The sequence below is a fragment of the Odontesthes bonariensis genome, chromosome 9, assembly GCF_027942865.1.
Source record: "Odontesthes bonariensis isolate fOdoBon6 chromosome 9, fOdoBon6.hap1, whole genome shotgun sequence".
Taxonomy (NCBI): domain Eukaryota; kingdom Metazoa; phylum Chordata; class Actinopteri; order Atheriniformes; family Atherinopsidae; genus Odontesthes; species Odontesthes bonariensis.
In genome coordinates, this window is record NC_134514.1 from 22265074 (window position 1) to 22288047 (window position 22974).

At 40.3% G+C, this 22974-nt stretch overlaps 1 protein-coding gene and 1 pseudogene across 1 annotated transcript; both read left to right on the forward strand.

Annotated features, from left to right (window-relative positions):
- Positions 1-569: 569 nt before the first annotated feature.
- On the forward strand, positions 570-17129 carry LOC142388877 (transmembrane protein 255B). Its single transcript, XM_075474449.1, has 9 exons — positions 570-636; positions 3073-3212; positions 4792-4854; positions 8925-9014; positions 10060-10140; positions 10227-10312; positions 10469-10628; positions 13410-13514; positions 16476-17129. Exons 1-9 carry the CDS (start codon positions 570-572, stop codon positions 16599-16601), a joined length of 918 nt encoding a protein of 305 aa, XP_075330564.1. The 3' UTR covers positions 16602-17129.
- Positions 4133-4285, forward strand: LOC142389087 (U2 spliceosomal RNA; annotated as a pseudogene).
- Positions 17130-22974: the final 5845 nt, after the last annotated feature.

Consider the following 22974-nt stretch of genomic DNA (forward strand, 5'->3'; position numbering starts at 1 on the left):
TCTAGAAGGTTTACTGTAAAAAGGCTGTGAATCAATGATTGTCTGGATTTGATCTAATTTAATTAGATTTTTCAAATTCAGCCTTGGTTGAGCTATTTTGTACCGCTCCTGTAAACCCTGTCACCCAGCAAATGAAAAGTCCCAGTTCCTAAAGGATGGACATGCAGTAATTCTTAGTTAGATCTCAGCTAAAGAACAGCTCCTGAACTCAAAAGAGATGAGTTCACTGACAGTATAGTGCATTTACCCTGCGTAGCATCTACGTCTTCAACACCAAGCAATAACAAGCTGCGTGATTTATAGTTTTTGGGTCCATTTTTTTTGTGAAGGCTATTATGATACGTTCTCATTCGCGGAGGTCAAATACAACAGGGTGACCAGTCTTTGAACAGTTTCCTACTGTCCTTGAACGCAGCGGATTGGTGAACGCTCTCCACACACACACAGCTCCACACACACACAGCTCCACACACAGCTCCACACAGTTTCCCTTGTTACTCAAGACTCAGAATTCTCTCAGATTTGAACCAGCTGAGTGAGAAGTTCTATCTTCTGGAAGTGAACTCAACATGACTGCAAGGATTCAAGGAGCAGCGGGCAAAGGACAAAAAGCAGCGCCAAAGAGCCGAGCATCAGGTAACTTCACTGGGGAGCAAATGGCAAAAGTGCACTGCTGAGACTGACCTGCATGATGTATCCTTATGTCAGAATTTTCTGATTTGTTATGTTGCGCTGTGATACGTTTTGATATGTTCTTCTATCTTTTGAGATCTCCCGAGATTTCTTATTGCAATTACATCGTAGACCTATGATATAAAATGATCATCATTATTATTAGTATTAGTGTTATTATTTGATAGACCACCTTGTTATCCAAACATTCTTTAACCGGCTTTAGTATAACAGTCATGGGGAGACAATCATCACAGTAATGAGCGGTCCAATCCTTTTAGTTCCAACCCCACTTTTAATCAAGAAGATCAACTCCTGAAAGGTTTGATAAATATATTGATGAGGCAAGTGACGTTTTGATTTAGCCATTTATGGGGTGGTTTGTAAAACCCACCGTCTGCGACATGTTGTTAGACACCGAAGCTCACATTTGAAAGTAAATTAATGTGCCGGATGATGTCATGATCAGAAACACTCGGCAGTGGACATCATCATGAATGGTAGCACTTCATTTTCATAGAAATGCCTATCAGGGCATGTGTTGGTTTATCTTTTTAATGAGGTCCGTCAGCTGTGTATGTGTTAATGATGGTGATTTATTTTTTGGTCATCTGTTGTAATCCTAACTTGTTGAAGTGATTGCTATTGTTTGCTATACTATTGTCAGAATTTATATTACTTGGAAAAGTTTAATACACATGTTTATTTAGTCCATCAAACAGTAGAAAAAAATATTTTTTTTCAAATTTGGATAAATGGTGTTTTAAATATGTGTACATATAGCCTATATATGTCTGTATGTATGAAGCATTGTTTTCAAGTGCAACATCCATGCTTAGTCAAGCCCTTTCTCAGTAATAAAGCCTTTATTTGCTCTCGGAGCAATGAAACAGTCCTCACAGCTTTGAGGTTATTAAATCTCATTTTGGCTTACCAGCATGTTTTGCAGGTGCTGCCCTCTTGAAAGGCAGCCAGTACAACAATCTGTTATAGTGCACAACAGTTTGTGCCTAATTACAGACTAAGGGATTTCTTTTGTGGAATATTTACTGTGTCTTCCAGTTATCACATGACCTGCATTAACCGATTCAATTACTTTATAAAAAGGAGCTGATTGAGTTCTGTTTCTTTTTAAGGACACAGCAGCAAACACAAGTGAGCTGTCAGAGAGCATCAGAAATTCTGTTGTCAAAAAAAACCAAAACACCTGTCTGAAGGCAAGAAGGCAATCATCAAGATCTTGAAGTCGTTGTTTTAACTATTTATATTGTTGTGAAAACATGTCACGGTCGGTCATTGAACAGTTTGGTAGCTTCCAGGATTTGACACTGAGATGATGTTTAAGGAGAGAAATCAGTAACTGTTGGCACAGATTGTGGAAAAAAAATAACACATGAGACATTCAAAGAGAATCCGAGTGACATAGAGCAATCTGGAGCGGTGGTTTCAGTCCATACCATGTGCTGCTGCACACTGAACCAAGTGGAGCCTCATGGACGGCTGCCAGGGAGGAGAAGCAAGACTAATGCTCTCAAATGCTTTCACAGATAATCTGTAGTATTTCAAGGACCAGACAAACAGAAAGTGGAGTACTTTTGTAATGTATATGTGTGTGTGTATCATGTATATAATGCACATACAATGCGCATCGGTTTATAGGTGATGAAATGCCCAAGAGGAGAAGAAAAGCCTGCCTGTAGTAAAGCACGGTGGAGGTTTTTCTCATCCTGGGGGAGGCTTTTCTGCCTCTGACCCTTGAGGCATTGAATGCATCAAATACACACACAAAAAAGTAACTGTTTCTTGAGTACATCGTTTTGTTGTTTTTTTCACTTTTGTTCAGCATTCTGGGACATTTTATTCGGGAAAAAAAAAAAAAAAATTCTAAAGGAGTTCATTTGCCCATCAAAAGTTTTGACAGGTGCTGTATTAGTGAGGATATCTTCATTTGTTTACTTGATATTCTGCTGCACGGGACTTCGCAGATCTATTAGGTTGAAGTTGTGCATGACCCACCCATGTTTTAGAATATCTAGCCTCTCTGCAGCGACATCCATCTTTGAGACATTGTGTGCTGTCATTGTGGGCTCCAATTGTTTGTTGTATGAGAAACCAGCTTACTGCCAAAAAGACCTCTTATTGAATTTGGGCAAACCGGAATGTAAACCGCAGCTTGACTGGTTGACTGGGGAACATTTGCTTGTTTGTGTAAAGAGGATTTCTTAGTTTTATTGAATGTACAGGAGCAATGACAAAAAAAAGATTAAAAAAACGTTGAATGTTTCAGCGTGTACAAAGTTCTAAACATTTCCCGACATTCAAACGCTTTGTGTTTTATTCATCCTGCTCCAGGCTTTTGTAAAAGGATTGAAAGTGTACGCTCTCTTATGTGTTTGGCAGAGGTCACGGTGAAGGTCAGGAGAGCTCTGTGGTTGGTACTGGGCACGCTCAGTCTGTCCATGCTGTTGGTGGTGCTGGGAGCCTACACAACGACCCGCACAGAGAGCCTAAATGTGACCGGCTACGCCTCTGGAGTTATTGTAAGTATTGTGTTTGGCTCTTAATACACTCTCGCCATTATTCAGTCGTTGAGATGAGAGTATGATATGTTTCCAGATAATCTCCCAGCAGGAAGTTTAAAATCATATCAAAACATCCTCAGCATGTGATTTTCATTATGAAATCAAAGCAGCAATCCATCTTGCTGCCAAAGCCAGAAGTTTCTCTCTTTGCAGCCCACAGACAGCTGCTGAAGACACAGTTTGCCTTAAAAAAATCAATCAGTGACGGCTGAATAGTCGACGTATATCTGCCTTGAAGTTTTCTTCTGCTTTTGAAGCTGGAAGAATGTAGCAAGTCGTCTTGATGTGTTTTCTAGGTTGAGTCATTTTTAAATTTAAAGGGACATTATGTAATTTCTTCCCCCATCTAGTGGTGCAATTTTATTTTGCAAAGTCGAATGAATTTGCTCTCTAGCGCCTCGCGTTTTCAAATGTGCGTTGCAACTTCTTGAACTACGGCAGGCGGAATGTGTCAAGATTCAAGAAGCTATAGCTTCAGACTCAAGGTCCATACAAACAAAAATACATCAAGACACACAGTACAAAGGATTACATAATACACATAAACAACACTATAAATACAAATGACAGATAACATGTCTGATAACATAAGTTGACATAGCCTTTGGTAGGCAAATCATAATCCGGGAGTTACCGGAAGTGACGTTGACGCAGCGGTAGCGTTAGCCGCAGTGTGTAGTTGCTATCTGGATGTTCTTTTAAATAAACTCCCGGTAAACTTACAAACTTTCTAATGCCTCGTTTTGTGAGTTAAGAGCCTATGTGTACTACGGCAGAAGTTTGGTAACAATCAATGCATTATTAGTGGGATAATTTACGAGATAAAATCTATTTACCATTAGCGCCGGTAGCGGACGTGACGTCAAAATGACGTCATTTCCACTTCCAGGCCTGGCGTTGGGGACACGTCCCCTACCCGGGGACCATATATTAAATTGATTTTTGGAACAGGGAGATGAAATAGGGGCTTGCTCCGTCCACTCCACGCATCGACCTGGAATTGCAGTATCTCCAGGAACGGTGTACTAAAAAAAAAAAAAAAAAGGCCTGGCGTTGGGGAAAACGCGATTCAAAGTGCTTTATGTCCCTCTCGGCACTTCGTCGTTTTTCATAGACCGGAAGGACATGGCAGTCTCCACAGAGCTTGCCCGCTCTATGTAGATACAGACAAGTTATTCTTCACTCAGGAGGATAAGTGAGATTTTTTACAGAGATAATTTTACACCAATGAGGACTAATTTATGAATGAATATGTTGATTTGAGCTAATAAATGACTTAATTTATTACTTAGTGTCCCTTTAAGCCTGTAATATCTTCTCAACGTCTTTAACATGAAAAAAGAGAAACGCTGCATGCTCTTGGATTTGGACCACACAGGCATTACTAATTTCGCCTCCCCATTCATCATTACACCGAGTTTTTTCCTGGGATGAAAGCCAAATCAAAAGAAAGTGTAGAGGTTTTTATGAGAGCGAACCACCGTTTTTTTATTTTATTTTGTGCAGCACTTTATTTATAACAATGTATCCTTCGCAGCTCACCATCGGCTCTTTCCTGGGACTTCTGGGACTCCTCCTGGAAGAGAACCGCAAGCAGCTGGTACTGTATATTCTTCTGCTCGACTCGTACGTTGTTCAGACAAACATGCTCATACATCTTGTACTGGTTTTGTCCCATTGTTGGATTTCTCAGGGAACAATTCAGTGAACAAATTAGCACTTGTACAACTTGTCAGAAATTGTTTAAGTATGAGATATTTTTTTCAAAAAAGATGTAAAGAAATGGTTGAAGAGTGTTTGCCAACAGTAGAAATACCTAATCTGAATGAAGTTTTAGGGAAAAAAGGCATAAAAAAAAAAAATCAAAACACGTCTTAGATTTTACATTCTTGGAATTGTTCATTTTTCTGTGTTGATGACAGCTTTGTATACTCTATACACACAAAATGATTAAATAGATCAATAAAATAGATCATTTCTCAGATGACTTTTGGAAAACACAAAACCAATTTCCACACAATTTATGTTTTTTATGGCAGTAATGCATATTTCTGTTCACTTATTATTTATGGATTGTTTTAACACAATCGTCACTGAAACTAAATCTAATCTTATCGTATGAAGAGGTATTTTCTATGTTTATGTTTGAAAACAGATGTAACTGAAGCAACATGGCTGATTAGAGTTAACCTATATAACTGAGATAGGTTAATTTAACCACTTAGGACAAGTGATAAATTGGTCCAACGCATGCGATTAAATTTAGCCGCAGGTCTAGTAGACATAGATTTAATCAACCCATTTCAAATAAATGAATTAACTGCAAATTTACAACAATCACTCAATGCTGAAAGAAAACCATATGATTAAAACTAACAAGAACTACTCGACAAACCTGAAGCCAATGTTTGTATTCGGATCATAAAAAATGTTTTAGAGTGTAGGCGACATTTAAAAACTCCAGTTTGTAACATCTAACGTAATATGCTGTTTTTCATTTGTGCAGAATCATCTTGAATCACCTAAGAATCAATGAGATTTCAACAAGAAATTTCTGTCCAAAGATGTTTTGGGTTGCCCCTCCCGCCTCTCCACCACGTTGCACTGCCGTCCTCTTGCTGTAGCCCAGAGCAGACAAAGCCAAACCTTGATCTAGTGCAGGCATGACATGGTTTTGGAGCATTTTTGCAATTTTGTAATCTAGTCTGCTGCAGTGACACATTCTGTCAATATTCATCCAAACTGTGCTTTAGTGACACCCTGTGGTAGAAGTGTTTTATCACCCAGGAGACGTGGTTACATAGCATACAAAAATGGGCCAGTTAATTCCTTACATTTACAACACCCTCTATCGTGTATCAGAGCTACCCTAAAGATTTTCAGTGGTGTTTAATAGTATCTAAATATTCTTATATTAAGTAGATTTACCACTGACGTAATTTGTGACCCTGCCTGAGTTGGATATTGTATTCTGCAAGGTCTCTTCCTCAGTATTCTTTGACAGGTCCCTTAGCCAAATCCATCCATCCATTTTCTATACTCGCTTAATCCAACTGTCGGGTCGCGGGGGGACTGGAGCCTATCCCAGCGGTCATCGGGCGAGAGGCGGGGTACACCCTGCATCACAGGGCCACACAAAGGCAAACGAGACATACAACCACATGTACATGCTCACACTCACTCCTAGGGACAATTTTAGAGACACCAACTAACCTAACATGCATGTTTTTGGATGTTGGGAGGAAGCCGGAGTACCCGGAGAGAACCCACGCATACACGGGGAGAACATGCAAACTCCACACAGAAAGATGTCCCCGGGTCGTCCATTAGCCAAATTAGCCTTAAATTCTCTGATTTCTCCCTTGTTAATCAATGTGTAAAACACGATCCCATAATGCATTATGGGATCATCTATAGAAATCACCCATAACACTCATCCCATTGCTCTCCCAACAAAGTGGGGGTTTCTTTGTTGGCAGAGGGGTTATTCCTGCCTATAATGACATTTCCCCATTGTTTTATGTACCTCTGAGCATAGCCACTGGGATTGGTGTGATGTGAATTTTTCCCACCATGCTTTTGCTTCACCTAAATTACTTGTATAGACAAGCTTTCTTGTAATTTCTTTAAGTAGTCTTCAGGAACAGTTCTCCAGGCTTCTTGAAGGACACCCCAAAGCTCTTCTTTGGATGTTGGCTGCCTTTTGTTCTGTTCTGTCAAGATGATCCCACACTGCTTCAGTAATGTTGAGGTCAGGGCTCTGGGGGAGGTTTCATCACTCCACAAGACCTGTTGCCACTGATCTTCAGTCCAGTTCATGCGTAATTTGGCATACCTCAGCCTCATCCCTGTTTCTTTACCTCAAAAATGGCTTCTTGACAGCTACTCTTCTATAGAGACCGTTTCTGATGAGGCCTAGGATGAGATGGATCCACTGAAAGTCCAGATGCATCTCTGGATTTGTTAACATTATTATTGGAGCGTCACTGCTTGTATTTTATTGATGTTTTTTTCTTTGACCTGACATTTCTTCTGTTTCCTCCACTTGTCCAGTTTCCTCACACATGCTGAGACACGTTAAGGTTTCAGCCAGTATATCTTTGTGAATCACCCAAAAAAAAACAAACGTGTGTATAATACGTTATATATCACACGTTGCCACAGGCTGTTAGTAACAAAGTACCTAAAGGAACAATTTAAAATCAGTTCTTTGCTAAGCTCTTTGTTATGTTTAGACACAACACTGGATCATCATTTGACACATAGGTCAGTGTTAAGTGGCTTAACAAACCAAAAGACCTGTTCCTCTGAAAATGGTCAGGTGAACAGACCGGACTGAAAATGAGTGAAAAAGCAGCCGGTCCAAAAAAAAAAAACAAAAAAACATTGTAAGATCTTCAGCAAGCAGGAGAACTATGGTTTTCAGATAAGATGAAAACCATAGTTTATACTGGAGAATTAAAAAAAGCTTTAAAAGTTTAGAAGAAAGTCTGTCCCTGTGACTATTGCACAGTGCTGTTTGCTTTCTTCAAGGCTTTTACTTCAGCCACATCGCTAACTGATGGGATTGGAATGACTGACGGTTGAAATCCAACATGGCAACTTAAAAAAAACCATCCTCTGCTGGGCTCGTCTGGATCTTCCTCTCATCTGTTGGAATAATTTGGTGTAAGGCTCACTGATCAACAGCATTAGGCTGATCCACGTGTGCACATTTCTAACCGACTGTTATTCATAAAAGGAACTTCACTAGATTTGAATTGGCCTGGCTTTGAAAAGCTGATCATCTTTGGGTAAACATACATATTTCAGAATGGATCTCTCACAATGTTTTATACATGTGGCCTCAGATAATCCTGTCCACCAACAAACTCAAGTTTGTAAAGAAATAATCCTTCCTGGAGTTTTCGGAAAGAGCCTGTTGTTCTTGGATTTGGTATCACATATCTACTCCAAGCATGAGGTAAAGTCCTCTTTTTTTAAAATATTTTTTTCATAACATATCAAAATGTGTGGAAAGACAATTGCAAAATAAGGTGTCATGGTGGGAATCCCATTTGTCATATTCGGTTAGCATAAACAATGTGCTGTCAGGACACGGTTCAGGTTATTATTAATGAAGTGCAGAAATTAGGGAGAGGCACCGAGGCGGTTCTGATTTTCTGCACTGCACAGCTTTGCTCTAAGTGGGAGCGTGTACAATGACTTTGTGGAGCTGCTTTTAAAAGAGTACTATCGCCTTCCCATCGTATGACTGACTTGCAGCTTGTCAGCAGATCTGTTGTGTCGTGTTGATGGGAGTCTTACTTGTAGGAATGAAAATTTCTCGGCAACTTTGTTAACTGTCTTTAGTTGTTATTGGTTTGCTTCAACATGAAAAAACACATTCATTATTAAAGCATGTTATAGATCACACAGTCAGATTCTCATGCAGACATGTATGCAAAGTTGTGGAAATTTTACAGTAACTCATAGTAATTAATATCTTAATCTGTCCACTTGCCAAAGGTGTATTTTCTAAGAAAAGTCATTATTAGATTTGCCTCCAGACCTCGGTGGAGGCCTGTTGTGTGAAGAAAAAAAAATGTTCTTCTTTCACACTCCACCGTGTTTTCAGTCTCTGCTGTTATTCACATCTGCCTTCCTCTCCTTTTTTCTCTCCTCCTTTAGGTGACAGCTTCCATCGTATTCCTCAGCTTCGGGATCATCGCCTCTTTTTTGTGCCTGATGATTGATGGCGTCGGTATCGTCTTAGATATGGTGGGTTACCCGCTCGTGCATGTGAGTGCTGAAACACTGCAGGTGGTTGTGTTTGATGATAGAGCGATGCGGTAACGGCAGATCCTGAGCCGCAGTACTGGGTGAGGACTGTGCGGTGTTTGCCAGCATCACACTGTCGACACTGTGCACAATTGTGTTTGTGAAAATAGAATTATAGCCTAGTCTTAAAGATGTCTGCCAGCTTAGTTTTAACACCCGCTTGTGAGAGTTTGAGTTGAGAGGAAAACTTCTGTCCAAGTCTCCAGATGTCAGATGTCCCGAATGAGAGATTAACCCCCTTAAAAGGAGAAGGCTCTCTCCTTTTTAAACATGAGGACACAAGAAAAAGAACGAAGTTTAAAAACGTGTGTAGTTTAAACAAAATACCTCAATGTTTGTGTGGTTCCTGGTTTTCAATTGAAGTTAGTAAGAAATAGAATCAAATCCACCATGTGTAGGTTGATGATAAGAGCAATGAAAACTTTTTGTGACAGTAAAATGTTTTCATGTTCTACTGTGAAATAATCAAATGTTTGCGCTGATATTGTGCATTTAGTAGAGTTGTGAGGGCTTACCCCCTATTGGAGGTACATTTTCAAACAATCAGTGTCATAATACAAGTAGGCTGTAGATTAACTTTTCCCTTGATACAGTGTGTTGAAGGTTAAATCAGAGTATATCTGTATATCTTTCTTTTTCGATTTTAAATATAAAAGTGAAGCTATTGTGTGAAGATAAACCTCATCAGCAGCATTACTCTGCGTGTGGATACTTATCAACACTTTTTCTGAAACCAGCCTTCCTCTAAATGCAAAAACAAATACATTGCATGATGGAAATAGATGGAAATGAGACTAGAACTTTATTATTTTGTCATTCTTGAAATATTTGAAGTTATTTCCATTAACCAAAAGAAACCTAAATCAATAGTAATGATCATGAACTCTCATTCCACCTGTTTAAGTAAATTATGTTTGTAGGGTCAGAGCGTACAGTGTTGTTTTAGGTGAAACTTTATGGGCGATGTTTATTGAACTTTTCACAGGACATGCGTCCACTGAAGGCAGGGAGGTGCCAGTATTACAGCAGCGGCAGCAGCTACATCTACGAGAATTATTACACCACCGTGAGTAAAGATGCACAATAGAAAATAGTTTTCTATTTGGCTTGCTGTGTTGGACGTGTCTGTGTTGATGAATTTTTCCTCCTCAGGTCACGTGTTGGAGTTTGAAGGAGTCTTGTACCATGACGGTCCGAAGTGGGACCTGCTTCTGCTGCGACCTGTATGACTGCGCTAAGTGAGACAATTCATCACTATCCTCCTGCATGGAGATAATGTTAGCGCTGCTGCTGCTGTGTCACTGCAAATGAACAAATGAACACCTAGTTTCCGCTGAAGCGATGTCTGACGAATAATTCAGATTTAACCGAATTGTTGTTCTTTTTGTCTGCAGTGGAGGCTATCTCAGCAACTACTATGAGTTTGTTGGAGTACAAAGCTGTGAGGAAGTCTTCACGCTGTATGTTTTGATTTGGACCCTTGCCGGCCTGAACCTCGTGGCCTTCTTCACAGGGATATTGACCACTGCAGTGCTGGGCAGCATCAAAGACTTTGTAAGACATCCACAGCACCCTGCTGCGCACACATCAGGGCACATCTTTGTGTGTGGACATTTAAGCTCAGCTCAAAACAACCAACTCTGATTAAATTATGACTCCACGATCCAGCTGTCAGAAAAACATCACTCACAGGCTCAGGGCTTTAGGAGCTATGAAAACTTTTACACTTTTTTTTTATGAATATACGGCAAACAATACATTCAAAATACAATTTTCTACAAAAAATCTTTGAATTTTCAAGCTTAACTAAGCTAAAAGATTTTTGGCTGCCAGGGTGCAGAGTAACCGTCAACAAAGCAGAATCTGCACTTGTTTTTAAATGTTTAGAATTGATTGAATTGTGCATTTTAGTTTTACTTTTCAGTACCTCCGAACCCAACTTTATGCTATAGGTCACAGCAGATTTGGACTATTTTCTCATGCACTGTTGTTGCATGTGAAAGGTATAAAGGTTAAAAACGTCTGTCTCCAGCCACAGTATTACGCATTTTTCTTTCCCAGTTATGGGTTGTGCGGTTTCATGGCCCTTGGTTGTGTCCTGGAATCTTATTGTATTTATGTAACTCCCTGGAAATGGCACGTTTAGGTTACTGTCTGTATGTGTCCAGAGTACTTATATTTAAAGATCATTTGCTGAGTGTGATGCTCCTTCAGTACCCTGCAAACTTTCAGCCAAATGATCTCAATATAACATGTTTTATTTAAGATCAAGAACATTTATTTTCCTCGACTTAGGATGGGAAAATTTACAGTCTCACCTGCTCAGTTGACCAGAAACATAAAAACTGGCTTCATGTTCACACATTTTTGGTGAACATGCGTCCAGATGTTTTTTGCTACAATGCTCTGATTTACTGAGACAGCTCTCCCTGCCACTGCTCCGACCATTATGACTGCGCCAAGTGAGACAGTGCATCACTTTCCTTCTTCACTGTCTCCTATAAAAGTGGTCTCCAATAAAAAAAAAAAAAAAAAGGAGTCTTGCTTCAGTCACAGCACCAAAGACGGGATACAAAGTTAAGAGGGTGGGCCATGAAAGCTGATAGTTGCACGAGCAGGGTCAACAGGGCCGTCTCTGGCTGCTAAGCTGATGCACATCAGCGAGGTTTATCAGAAACATTCCTTCACAGCCCCATCCCGCAGCCTCCACCTGTAAAACTATGTGTCACACTGAGTTAAAGACACTTTTCCCACCAAGCTCTCCACAAAGCATTTCGAAAGAAGCGTTATGTTGCGAGTCCCTTCTTCTCACTGTGGTTTTCAGTTTTGAGAGGAGATTAGGCACTCGTTACAGAGGAAAAAAGTGCTGGTTGAATAATAAAAGTAAAAATGTTTTCCATTGTCCTAGATTTGACCACGTTTGTCTGTTCGGTGGCAAATATCTAGTAATACACACCATCAATTTCATGTTTAGATCACAGAGGCGTGTCTGAGGTCCCCGTTCCTGACTGCAGCTTCATTCACACCAAAAGGGGCATTATTATGGGGAAAAAAGGAAATAAAAAAATATTTTTCTGTGCTTGAGAATATATATTTGAAAATCTGAAGTCACGAACAACTAAAAAAATCTAAACAAAACACAACCATAGGGCTTTATCTGGGTCCCTCGAGAACTTCAAATATCTTGTTCAGTGAAACATTTTTAGGGGAAAAGTTTGTCACATTCCCAAAATTCCAGCACCTTCGTCTTTATCTCTTCCCAACTTCAGAATCAATATCAAATAGTGATGGATTCTCCCCACGTCAGAATCTGGAATTTCTTACTACATGCCCTAAAACTAGCTGCTTTGACAAGGTGTTTTAAACAAAGCACGTGTCGGACATTTCTTTAAGATTTCATTAAATGGGAGACCTTGTGAGAAAGGGCATAATATCTCCCCTTCAATTCTAAAACTGAGGAAGAAACTGAGAAAAAAGGAGCGTTCGGTGAGAATAGATTAATCATTTGAATTGTTTTGGCTTAAAAGAAGCAAAAATTAGACTGACAAAACAGCCATTACAGGCCATCGGGATTTTTTTCTTGCATTTTACATACTAAACAAAGATGTTGCTATCATCGTAAATTGTTTGTAAAAAAAAAAAAAAGTTGCCGCCCTGTTCTAAATCTTTATTAAAAGCTCTTTTCACATATTAACTCTGTCCACTTAGAGCACTAAAGATTCTTTGGCGGCTCAGAGATCGAGCTGATTTGACCGTCAACTTTGAAGGCGATAACCCGATAACCCGCAGACCACACACCTTCTGCCATCCTTCACTGCCTGCTGCCAAAGTGGCTATCTGTCCTCCTTATCGTGCTTCTTCCTTCAGCGAATAAGAATATCTGCAACAATCGTTTGTTATTCATCTTGATTTAGAGACCCACCCAAACGGAAAATTCCACCACAGTGGCAACATCTGTTGTTTTATTCGACAGTTAAGAAAGGCTGATTTTGAATACAGAGTTACGAGCAAAAATGAGAAGCTTTTGAATTAAGAAGTAACAGATGTAATGTTGCCAGGATACTGTGAGTCAAATCTGATCAAATCACACCCACATGTTCCTGATGAAGAAGACTTGATGACTTTATAACCATTAAATTCTTCCCCGATCATATTTTTTGTCTCTTTTTTTTTTGTCTTTCTTGTTTCGGATCCGTTTGAATAGATGAACTAAACAGATTGTTCTTCTCTGATTCTTAACAGATCAACGAACCTTTTTGTGTGTTTTTATGTTTTCTGAACACGATAATATTGTGTGTGTGTGTGTGTGTGTGTGTGTGTTTCTTTCTGTGTCAGAGGAGGAGCGGCCCTGCGACCGAACCCACTGAGAGTGCAGCATCTTCTCCTACAGCTCCTCTGCTGATGGACGCCAACACACACACAGTATGCCAGCTCCACCCAGTCAATGTACAGTCAACACACACACACACACACACACACACCAGCACGAGATACAATTATCTGCAATGCAAACATAAACCTCGTCATCTCCTCCCAACATCCATCAGTTCAAAATTCTTTATAGATGGGGGTTTCAAAGTCTCCACCTCACTCAGTCAAAGCTCAGACAGGTGTGCTCCTCCCTACACCCACTCTTACTTACTTTGGCATTAACTTGGTGTCATCCACCACAATTTATGGGTTTTGTGGGGGATGAAAATGGGTTAAGATTGATACAGTGGGTTCAGTTTTTTAGGCTCAGCTTGTTTTGGCAAATGATCACAATGTGCTTAAGTCTTAAGAGGGAATTTGAAAATAAACACATCGACCACAACATCAAAACCAGAGACAGGTGAAGTGAACAACATTAGGATTAAGAAATAGTCAGGATATAAAGTTTTAAAAGAATGTATGAATGTGAAAGATATTTATTAACACTACGGAGAAAGATTAGTGGAGCAGAGTATGTATTTAGACAAACAAAAATATCATGGACTAAGTGAACAAGTGTTTTAAAATGATTTATTTGACCTAATTTGTGTTAATGGCCCATTAGCGCGTGTTCTCTGCTCATCAAAGCCTTTGGGGACTGCTGCTCTGCTCGGATAAAATCAGGATTTTATTAACGGTTCATCCGAGAAAACCTCCATCCAAATACGTTGAAGGCAATGTCTGTGCTTTAGTTTTGATTAAATCTGACATGACCACCCTGAGAGGAATTAGAGGAAGCTCAGATGAACTGCGCAAACAGAGTTTTTTTTTTTAACTCAACCAAGCTGTTGATGAAGATTCTCAGTCGTCCAGGTCATGGTGATCATAAGAGCTCGAATAAGGGCAACTGGACTTCATCTTGGATCTTGATGACGTTTCGCCTCTCATCCGAGGTGTGGTGTGGAGTATCAGCTTGTAAGCAGAGAGGGCCGTTACAGTCGCACTCAGTTTTTCAGCTCCCACTCATCTTCGTCATCTCTCTTAACACTGAGTTGCCAGGGCTCGCAGTCTTTGCCTCCTAAAGACTATACTAGTTTTATATTCTGAAGACTTTGATTAGGCAGTTGTGAACAAGCTTTGAATCCCGCTAAAGTGCCAACAAAATGAAACTGTTCAACAACCTTCTCATTCTTCACGCCTTGTGACGTCAGCACACTGGTACAGGCCTGATCTTTGGCTTAGGAATGCAGTTATTCTGTTGTTATATCTTGGGTCTAGGTCATTAGCACTTTGAGATTTTATTGTAAATGTAAAGTGCGATATAAATAAAATGTATTATTATTATTATTATTATTATTATTATTATTATTATTATTATTATTTAATGGTGGAGATGGACAAAAGGCTTTAAAGAACAGAGGCAGCCGGTTCTGTCATAAAAAACGACCTGAGGTCAACTTCTGGGTACTAAGCTATCACAGGGGGTTGCATAAAAGCCTCACAGTTTCCAGTTTCAGACTCAAAGAAGAAGCACATTTTCCACGATGACTCAATTTACAGGACATTTGGTTCTGCTTCCTTCAAAGCCAAAAGCAAGTCTTGTTCTTCTCCGTTCACTTTTTAACACAGAAAGCAAAGCTGTTTTTTTCAAAGGTGTTTTGAGCCCTGGTTTAGTTCCCCTGATGTGGTTTTTGACCATAAGTTGTGCTGAGGTATAAAGTTTGGATGAGCTGCTTTCAATGTTTTCAGAACTTCGAATGCGTGCAGAACCATCACTGTGAAGTTGTTGGAACAGTATCTGGAAAAACACTAACTAAAACGAGCCAGAAAGCAACCACTAAGATGACGAATCACAAAAAGGATTTGAATTAGCATACAGATGTAAACAACCACAGGGACACACAAAAGAACCTCTTAAAAAAGATTTTAAGAAGAAAAAAGTCTCTTAAAAGATGCAGAAGTTTAAAAAAAAAGAAAGAACTGAATGATCAGAAAGACGCAAACAACCAAAGAAAGTTGCAAAGTGACACAAAATAACAACAGCACATTAAAGTCTACCAAGACATAACATTACTGACGTGACGCACAACAACTACAGGGACAGACACGCGATTAGAAAGGAAGAAATAGAGAGGTTACCACAAAATAATGAAAGATGGAGTCGGTGACTCCAGAGATGTCCAACAGAAAATGGCAAAACAATCTTAAGAGACACACATTGACGACAAAAAAAGATGTAAAAAGGCTACAAAACAGTGGCAAACACATGTAAAATTCACTAGATTACTTCAGAGATGCAAAATAAACACAAAAATCCAAATCAGAAATAATAAAAAGAACTTATCCTGAGAAAAATATACAAAGTAACTAAAAATTTTACAAAACAAATGCCAAAAAATGTATAAAGCAAGTATATAAAGACACCAATGAACAAAAAGAGATAAAGGAGCAAAGCAGCCACAAACAGGCTAACTGATACAACAACAGAAGGAGTGTTTCAGTGTCCTCGGATCCTACTGTTCACCCTGATGTTGATGTATCCACGCCCGACTACTCAAATTTGATTATTAATATGTTTTGGCCTCTGAGTTGTATGTCGGGCTGTAAACCCATGTTTTTTAACACCACAAAGAGTGTAAGTTTTATCAGAACAAAAAAACAGCCCTTATGATTCTCATCGAGGCTGCTGCATTCTTGATCTGAAACAGCAGTTTGAAAACTTGTAAAAGTTTTGTGAGCCGGCCTTGAGATCGGATTTATCAAATCCAGCTCTGGGTCAATTCTACAGCTCATCTGTTTCTGTTTGGTTTTTGGAAAGACGTCGATTCACTTGCGACTTTTCTTCGTAAGACACGTCGTAAGTCATGGTGGGATCACTCTCTACGTATGTTGTATATCAAGGCAGTTTGCTCAGAGAGGACAAGATGTCTGCTTTCTCTTAAAAGTCTGTCTCTGTTTCTTTCCTCTGTTTGTTCTATCCTGCTCATCCAGGGAGCGTCGGTCTTCTCCCCTTCGCCGGAAACGGCAGTTGGCTCGCAGGGTTTTCTTTCCTCAGCGACTCCCCTCACCCCGCTGACCAGCCTGCTGCCTCACAGAGTCCACGTCCTCTCTGCCTGACCTACACCAGCTCTCCTCAACCAGAAGCTTAAAACCAAAACACACACACACACAAAAAAATAGGATTGGAACGAAAAAGACAGATAAATTATTCCTCCATTCAGGTAAATTCCGAGGTGGAGGTATGCGATTGATACCCTTTGATCTATTTGTCCACTTTGTCTGTTCAATAAGAAAACGCAAAACAGAGAGTTGGGGCGCGGGGAAAGTGAAAACCCATTACATTCTGATGCACTTTGGGGTCACCTACTGAAATACAGCATTGCAGGATGGGCCGTCCTAAATGCTCTTCTTGTTCATTTTGATGAAGTTACGGGGGAAGGAGAGCAGAACGATGTCCTTTCCTCCTCCTTTCAGTTCTATTCCAAAGATTTGAACAGTTAACCGTGGTTCGCTCAGAAAGATGAAGGCATTGGGTGTAAAATGGGCTGTTACTGACTTTCAAGGGCATCGGTGAAACCAAGCACAAGAAAAAACAACTTATGTGTGGAAATAACTGAGTTCTGCACCCAAGTTTCTATGTAAATGTTGGATTTGTGCGTGGTTTCACTGGTATTCAGTTGATTGTGTGCGTGTGTACGGATATTGCTCATATTGTGCGAACCTATGCATTATACTTGTCTTCTTGGATTGTTCTCCTTTTAATGTAAAGAATTTAATGTGGCAGATAATACATACTTTAAGGTTAGATTAAGGTAAGGCTTTGAAAGTAGTAGTTGTGAAAAGTGTGTAGTGTGCAGGAAATTAAGAATAGTCAGTGTCATGTCTGCGGTAGTCATGGAAACATGACTGTGTGTGTGTGGATAAGTTTGAATCATATCCCACAAGGCCGCTCACACATATGATTTTTATACACAGACCAGCCACAACATTAAAACTGTTTGCCTAATATGTGGTATGGGTTCCACTCATCCCATGAAAACAGCTCTGACCCGTTGAGGCATGGACTCCTCAGAACCTCTGAGGGTGTGCTGTGGTATCAGGCTGTAGATCCATTAAGTCTTCATGGACTGGGCTTCTTTTACCATCTCAAAATATAGACGCTAGATCCAATAGAGGGAATTTTGTGGCTGCTGGGGTGTGTCTGCTCTGCAAAGATGATGTATGTGGTTCGTGTCAAAGTAACATTCACATTAATGTTAGGATTCGAGGTTTCCCAGCAGAGCATGCCCCCTAGCATCACACTGTCTCCACCGGCCTGAAAACGTGATTCATGAGACCCGGCAACGTAGTTCTAAAGCTGCAGTTATGCTCGCCACATGGGTCATCGTGTGAGCCAAATGTGACATCAATACGGCGTTGTGGATGCTTATAGTGGTGCTTCAGGCACGCTGGACTCTTTTCTTCTGTTTTCTTCAAAGACAGCAGGCGCCGTCAGAAAATGGCACTCCGACACCATAGGAACATCTGCATAAACAAACATAACTTCATAGTTTCACTTTTAAGCTGTTTTGTATTTTTTTTTTTTTTTTTACATTTACAATAGCTGCACCATCTTGGGCTTTGGTAGCACATATAGATGCCTGTAGAGATGGACCTGCTCACACACCGCGCACCAAGATAATAAAAAAATTTAGAGCTACATGGCTGGCCAAAACGACGCCAAAGTGCATGGTCCAGCTCTGACGCTTCAGCCCATTTAAGACGCTCATCAGTGAGTCCCGGGCTCTCATGACCCTGTGTTTGGTCACAAGTTATCATTCATTGGTCATCATACTTTTGGTAGATACTAACCACTGCATACCAGGAACACCCCGCAGAGATGCTGTGACTCAGTCGTTTAGTCATCACAAAATGGACTCTAGTCACGCATATCTTTGCACCTTCCCATTTTTATAAATTAGTCACCAGGAGAATTTGTTGCCATTTTAAACATTTAAACATTATACACCTGAAATACTTCCATGTTTGATGCATCTTTTAACACACACACACACACAAACAACTCTTGGGTTGTCAGTGACTAACCCTCCCTCGGTCTGCTGGGGAGGCGGATAGATCTAACTTATGCTTTCAGTTGACAGACTTGTGTTCAACTCCAGCAGAAACCGTTCCCTCCTTTGTTTCACAGCCCATGTCAGTGTTTCAGCAGCAGCTTTTTCAAAAAGTCTTTGGTTTCACGCATCAAAGACACTTGGTTAAGGTCAGGACTTAAAATGATTTATGTTTTGGCTTTAGATATCAGCTTAGTCGTCTGTAAATATGTCATGTAGGCAATGTGCACATGTTTAAAAAAAAAAAAAAAGAAAAGTAAAGTACAGGACAAACATGCTTTTTTCTTCTTTCTATCTTTTAACTTGCTGCTTCATGTATCCCACCTCTTAACAGATACTGTTGAAGCAGCAGTCAGTGTTATTCACCTGAATGTGGTTCTCATTTTGTGGCTGATAGTTGTACATACACTACACTTGTAATCTTACCAAATGACTAATATCCCACGGAATGTATATTGCCTCACAAATGTACTCCATGCTGAACTTTAAATGTACTAGTTCAACTGCTTATTAAAAACAATCTACTGTTATCATAGACATCATATCATAGATAACATTATCAGGCATTTGCCTTTATGTTTGATCTGGTGGTTCAGTTGACAAGAAGATAATTAATCTCACCTCAGCAATGCAAATGTTTTTTTAAATACATTGAACAAAAAAACTATTTATCAAAACTGATTACCCTGGGTTCTTTACGTCATCATATGTATTGAATAAAAGTTATTTTGGCACATCATAGTGGGTGTTCCTCTATAGTTCGTGTTGAGTGAGTGTAAAAAGGAAAAAAAAGATGAATTCTCCTCCAGACGGGGGCGGACGGGCAAAAGGCAGACGGGTACCGTTTCTTCCGCAAAGCAAAGAGGTTGGAAACTAAAGTCGTGAACTGTGGTAGCTCAGCCGCTGGGCACCCCAGGGTGGTTTCAGCCGCAGGAGTTTGCAAAACAAAGGTCGGTGCACTTCGAAACGAGTTGGGAGCACAGAGTTTTAAGGTTCTCATGCTTATCTAGTGTAGCTTTAATGGGAGAAAAATGAACGAGGAGGGCGAATATGAACACATTCAAAAGTTGAACATTTTATATTTGATAACTGTAAAGAAAGGTATGGTGGCCCTGAAGTGCCAAATACAGCATTCCCACAATCCAACTTTTTTTTTAGGAATGTTACTGTGTTAGGGTTACGCCGTTGGGTTTTGCCCTTTATGGCCCTTCAGAAAAGAATTGGGATTTAAATCACAAAATTTGACATATATCAGAGAAGGTTTACAAGCATCTATTTTAAATTCCAGTTGCATCAAATCTGGTAAAACGGTAGCGATGTGACATCACCGTCTCACTGTCAAAAGGCTGCTTCAAACTTTCAGTGTTATTCATTTGGACTTGCGGTGTAAACCGACTGGTATACAGGCAGTGAGGACTGTGCACAGACTCCAGGGATCAAGCCGCATGCCTTTGAAATAAAATGAGTGTATCCTAGATTCCAGTTTTCATAACCACCTGTGGATGTCTGTTTGACTTTTCACATCAAGATTTGCACTGTTGTAACATGAAGACGCCTCACGCTGGGGTGTAAATGCAGCCCTTCAAACGCAAATATTTTCTTGTCAGGAGATCTTTGAAACTGGATTCCCTCCTGAAAGAAGCGAAGACAGCTTGTGTTACCACATATAAAGCCAAGGCCTTCCCGATCTTTAGCTAGATTTCCCTCTCAATGATCCACCCTGACATCCTCACAGAGGATATTCATGTCAGACTGTTAAGCTCGCAAGCGCAGATACAGGATGTGATGTGAGTTACATCATCTTTTAAAGCTGCCACGTAGTCTTTTTTTTTGGGGGGGGGGACTAAATCTTGCAGATGTTCACTGAACACTGAGGAATTCGAGGCATTATTCAATGCGATTTTTACCCATCTCACTGTCTTCCACCTGTATAGTATGCACTGGGAAACAGATCAATGTTCCATCAAAAGTAATGAGATCTTCATACAGGCACCTCTAAAGCTCACCCAATAACATGACAGGAACTTTGCAGCTTAACCAGACCGCCCAGATTGAAAATGTTCGTTTGATAAGGCAGATCACGTCGGAGGCGGCAGGGCGGCTCGGGTTGCCTGCCTGAACGTCGCTCCATCTGTGTGGCTTCTTAACCGACAAAAGAAGCCAAAATGAATGAAGTATAGCCTGCTACAATGTGATGTTTAAAGATTAAAACGTGCTGTAATCAGCCATGCACTCCTCAACCACTGCTGTGTTTTAAAGACTGACTGAGTCATGACCTTACTAGCACCAAGAAGAATTTCATGTGAATCCACACAGCCTGTCGGGGTCTTTTGTTTTTCTCCACCTAGAGGAAAAGTGTGTTGCGCATTAGGATGTAGGCTACACCTCCAGTCCCACTCTGGCAGTTATCAATCCCTTTAAATACTCGCCCGTGTTACTCAAAATTCTACATTTCAGAGTAAAATAGATGAATGAATAAATAATAATAAAAATGGGCAGTTGTACATTGTCCCTGACTTCCCTTTTTTTTCTCTTTCAGCCTCTGTGAATATGCTAATCATTTTCACCCACATCACCGGCTGACAGTGGCCTTTCCTGTTAACTTGCTCCCATTATTGGACTAAGTTACAAGATCGCATGGAAGTGCAAGTATAGAAAATGATCCCTCAGCTGGAGCTGCTTATTCACCCACGCTTGCCTCTGTGGCTTTTGATATTTTGGCTGGCTTGCCTGAAACCTTGTTGGAAAGCTCCCAAGCTCACGGCCAAGTGATCTCCTGGCTAGTTCTCTGCTGAGCTCGTAGCTCAGTGAGAGAACCTAAGTTGTCCAGCTCCTCGGCCTTCTTAGGGCTCCTGTGGCCCCCACGGCTGGCTGAGGGCCTTGGCTCCTCACTTGGTTTCAACAGTCTTCTCCGCCTAACTTGTGCTAACTTCTCCTCATTGCTAGCCTCTCGCTTGAACAGTTAGTCACAAGACCATGAGACTGGCAGTCTTGACAGTAAGATGAGACCCCGCACGTTAGGGGCATTTATTTCTGACTGCTTTCATAGAGGCAAAGCTCTGTTTTTCTGGGGTTACATTTTTAGGATAGTTAAGTGGTGTTTGATGATTTATAGAGACACCACACGTGTTTTTCTCATATGGACAGATAAAAACTTTGCAACTCGCCATTATTACTGAAACAGCTCTAGGCTTGTTTTCCTATAATAACAAACTCATCAGGGAATAACAGAAACAGTGAAGAACACCTGTTTCGTGTTCCACAGTTTGTTGAAGAAAACCTAGCTTGATATTTTGTCGGATATCTGTGCGTGCAGCTATGCAGGCAATTCTGCTTTCAGTGCCATTATCAGACATTAACCTCCATTATATGTCTATTGGAGGTATTTTTACTTTGTTCTCTGAGCCACTCGGGGCCCAGTAACAAATGGTTTACAGCCCAGTACCAGTCCGTATCGTGCTGGTTGGGGACCAAGCTTCACAAGTGTCAGAATCACTCCAAATCACTTGAATATAAGCTTGACTGTAATAGTTTTTCCCCATGGATGCAACGCTTCAAGTTTTGATAGCTGGCTAATGTTTGGGACAACTGTCTGTCATAAAACAACGTGTATTTAGGTCTTGTGGGTTTTTTTTCTAGACAGACAAAGAGAAAAGACTGTCACATTCGTCATTTCATGCACCAGAAGTTTGCAAATGAGAGCCTTAACAGGCCTGATGCATTTAGAAAAATTGAAAGAAACGTGTCCATCAGCTTATTTCCGCTCACACGTTGGCAGGATCAGATATTCTGAAGGTCGTTTTAAAACAGCGGCTACAGTTATGGAGGACTATACGCATACCTGGGTGTTAACTTGGATGCTGGACTGAAATGGAAATTAGGTTGGACCTCAACGCTGTGGTCGTTCAAAGGGAAGGGATGGAGCAGATTTGATGTCCTTTGGTGTTTTAAGTAAGAAGTCAACAATGCTTCCATTAAGTCGTTGTGTAAAACTGCTAAATAGATTTGGACTGAAATTTAGAATAATAGCAATCGTCTGTAGCCACCATCTAGTTTCGGTCCTTGGGGTTAACTTACATAAGAAAATGAGTACATATATGCATAAATTACACACATCACGACATGAGGATTTTTCTTTTTTCTAATAGTGAATTTATGTCACAGTCTCATTTTCTCACCTGTGATTTATTTAATTTCCCTGAAGTGGGGTCAATACCCACTGAAAAATATAAAAAATATCACACTGAGCTTTTCATTAGGTCATGAAGTGTCTCAGGTTCCAGCGTCCCCACACAGCCTTTGCATTTATTCTTATTATATTCTGGCACATTATTGCCTTTCATGGAACTTCTGGAGCGGAGTAAAGACACCTGACAAAC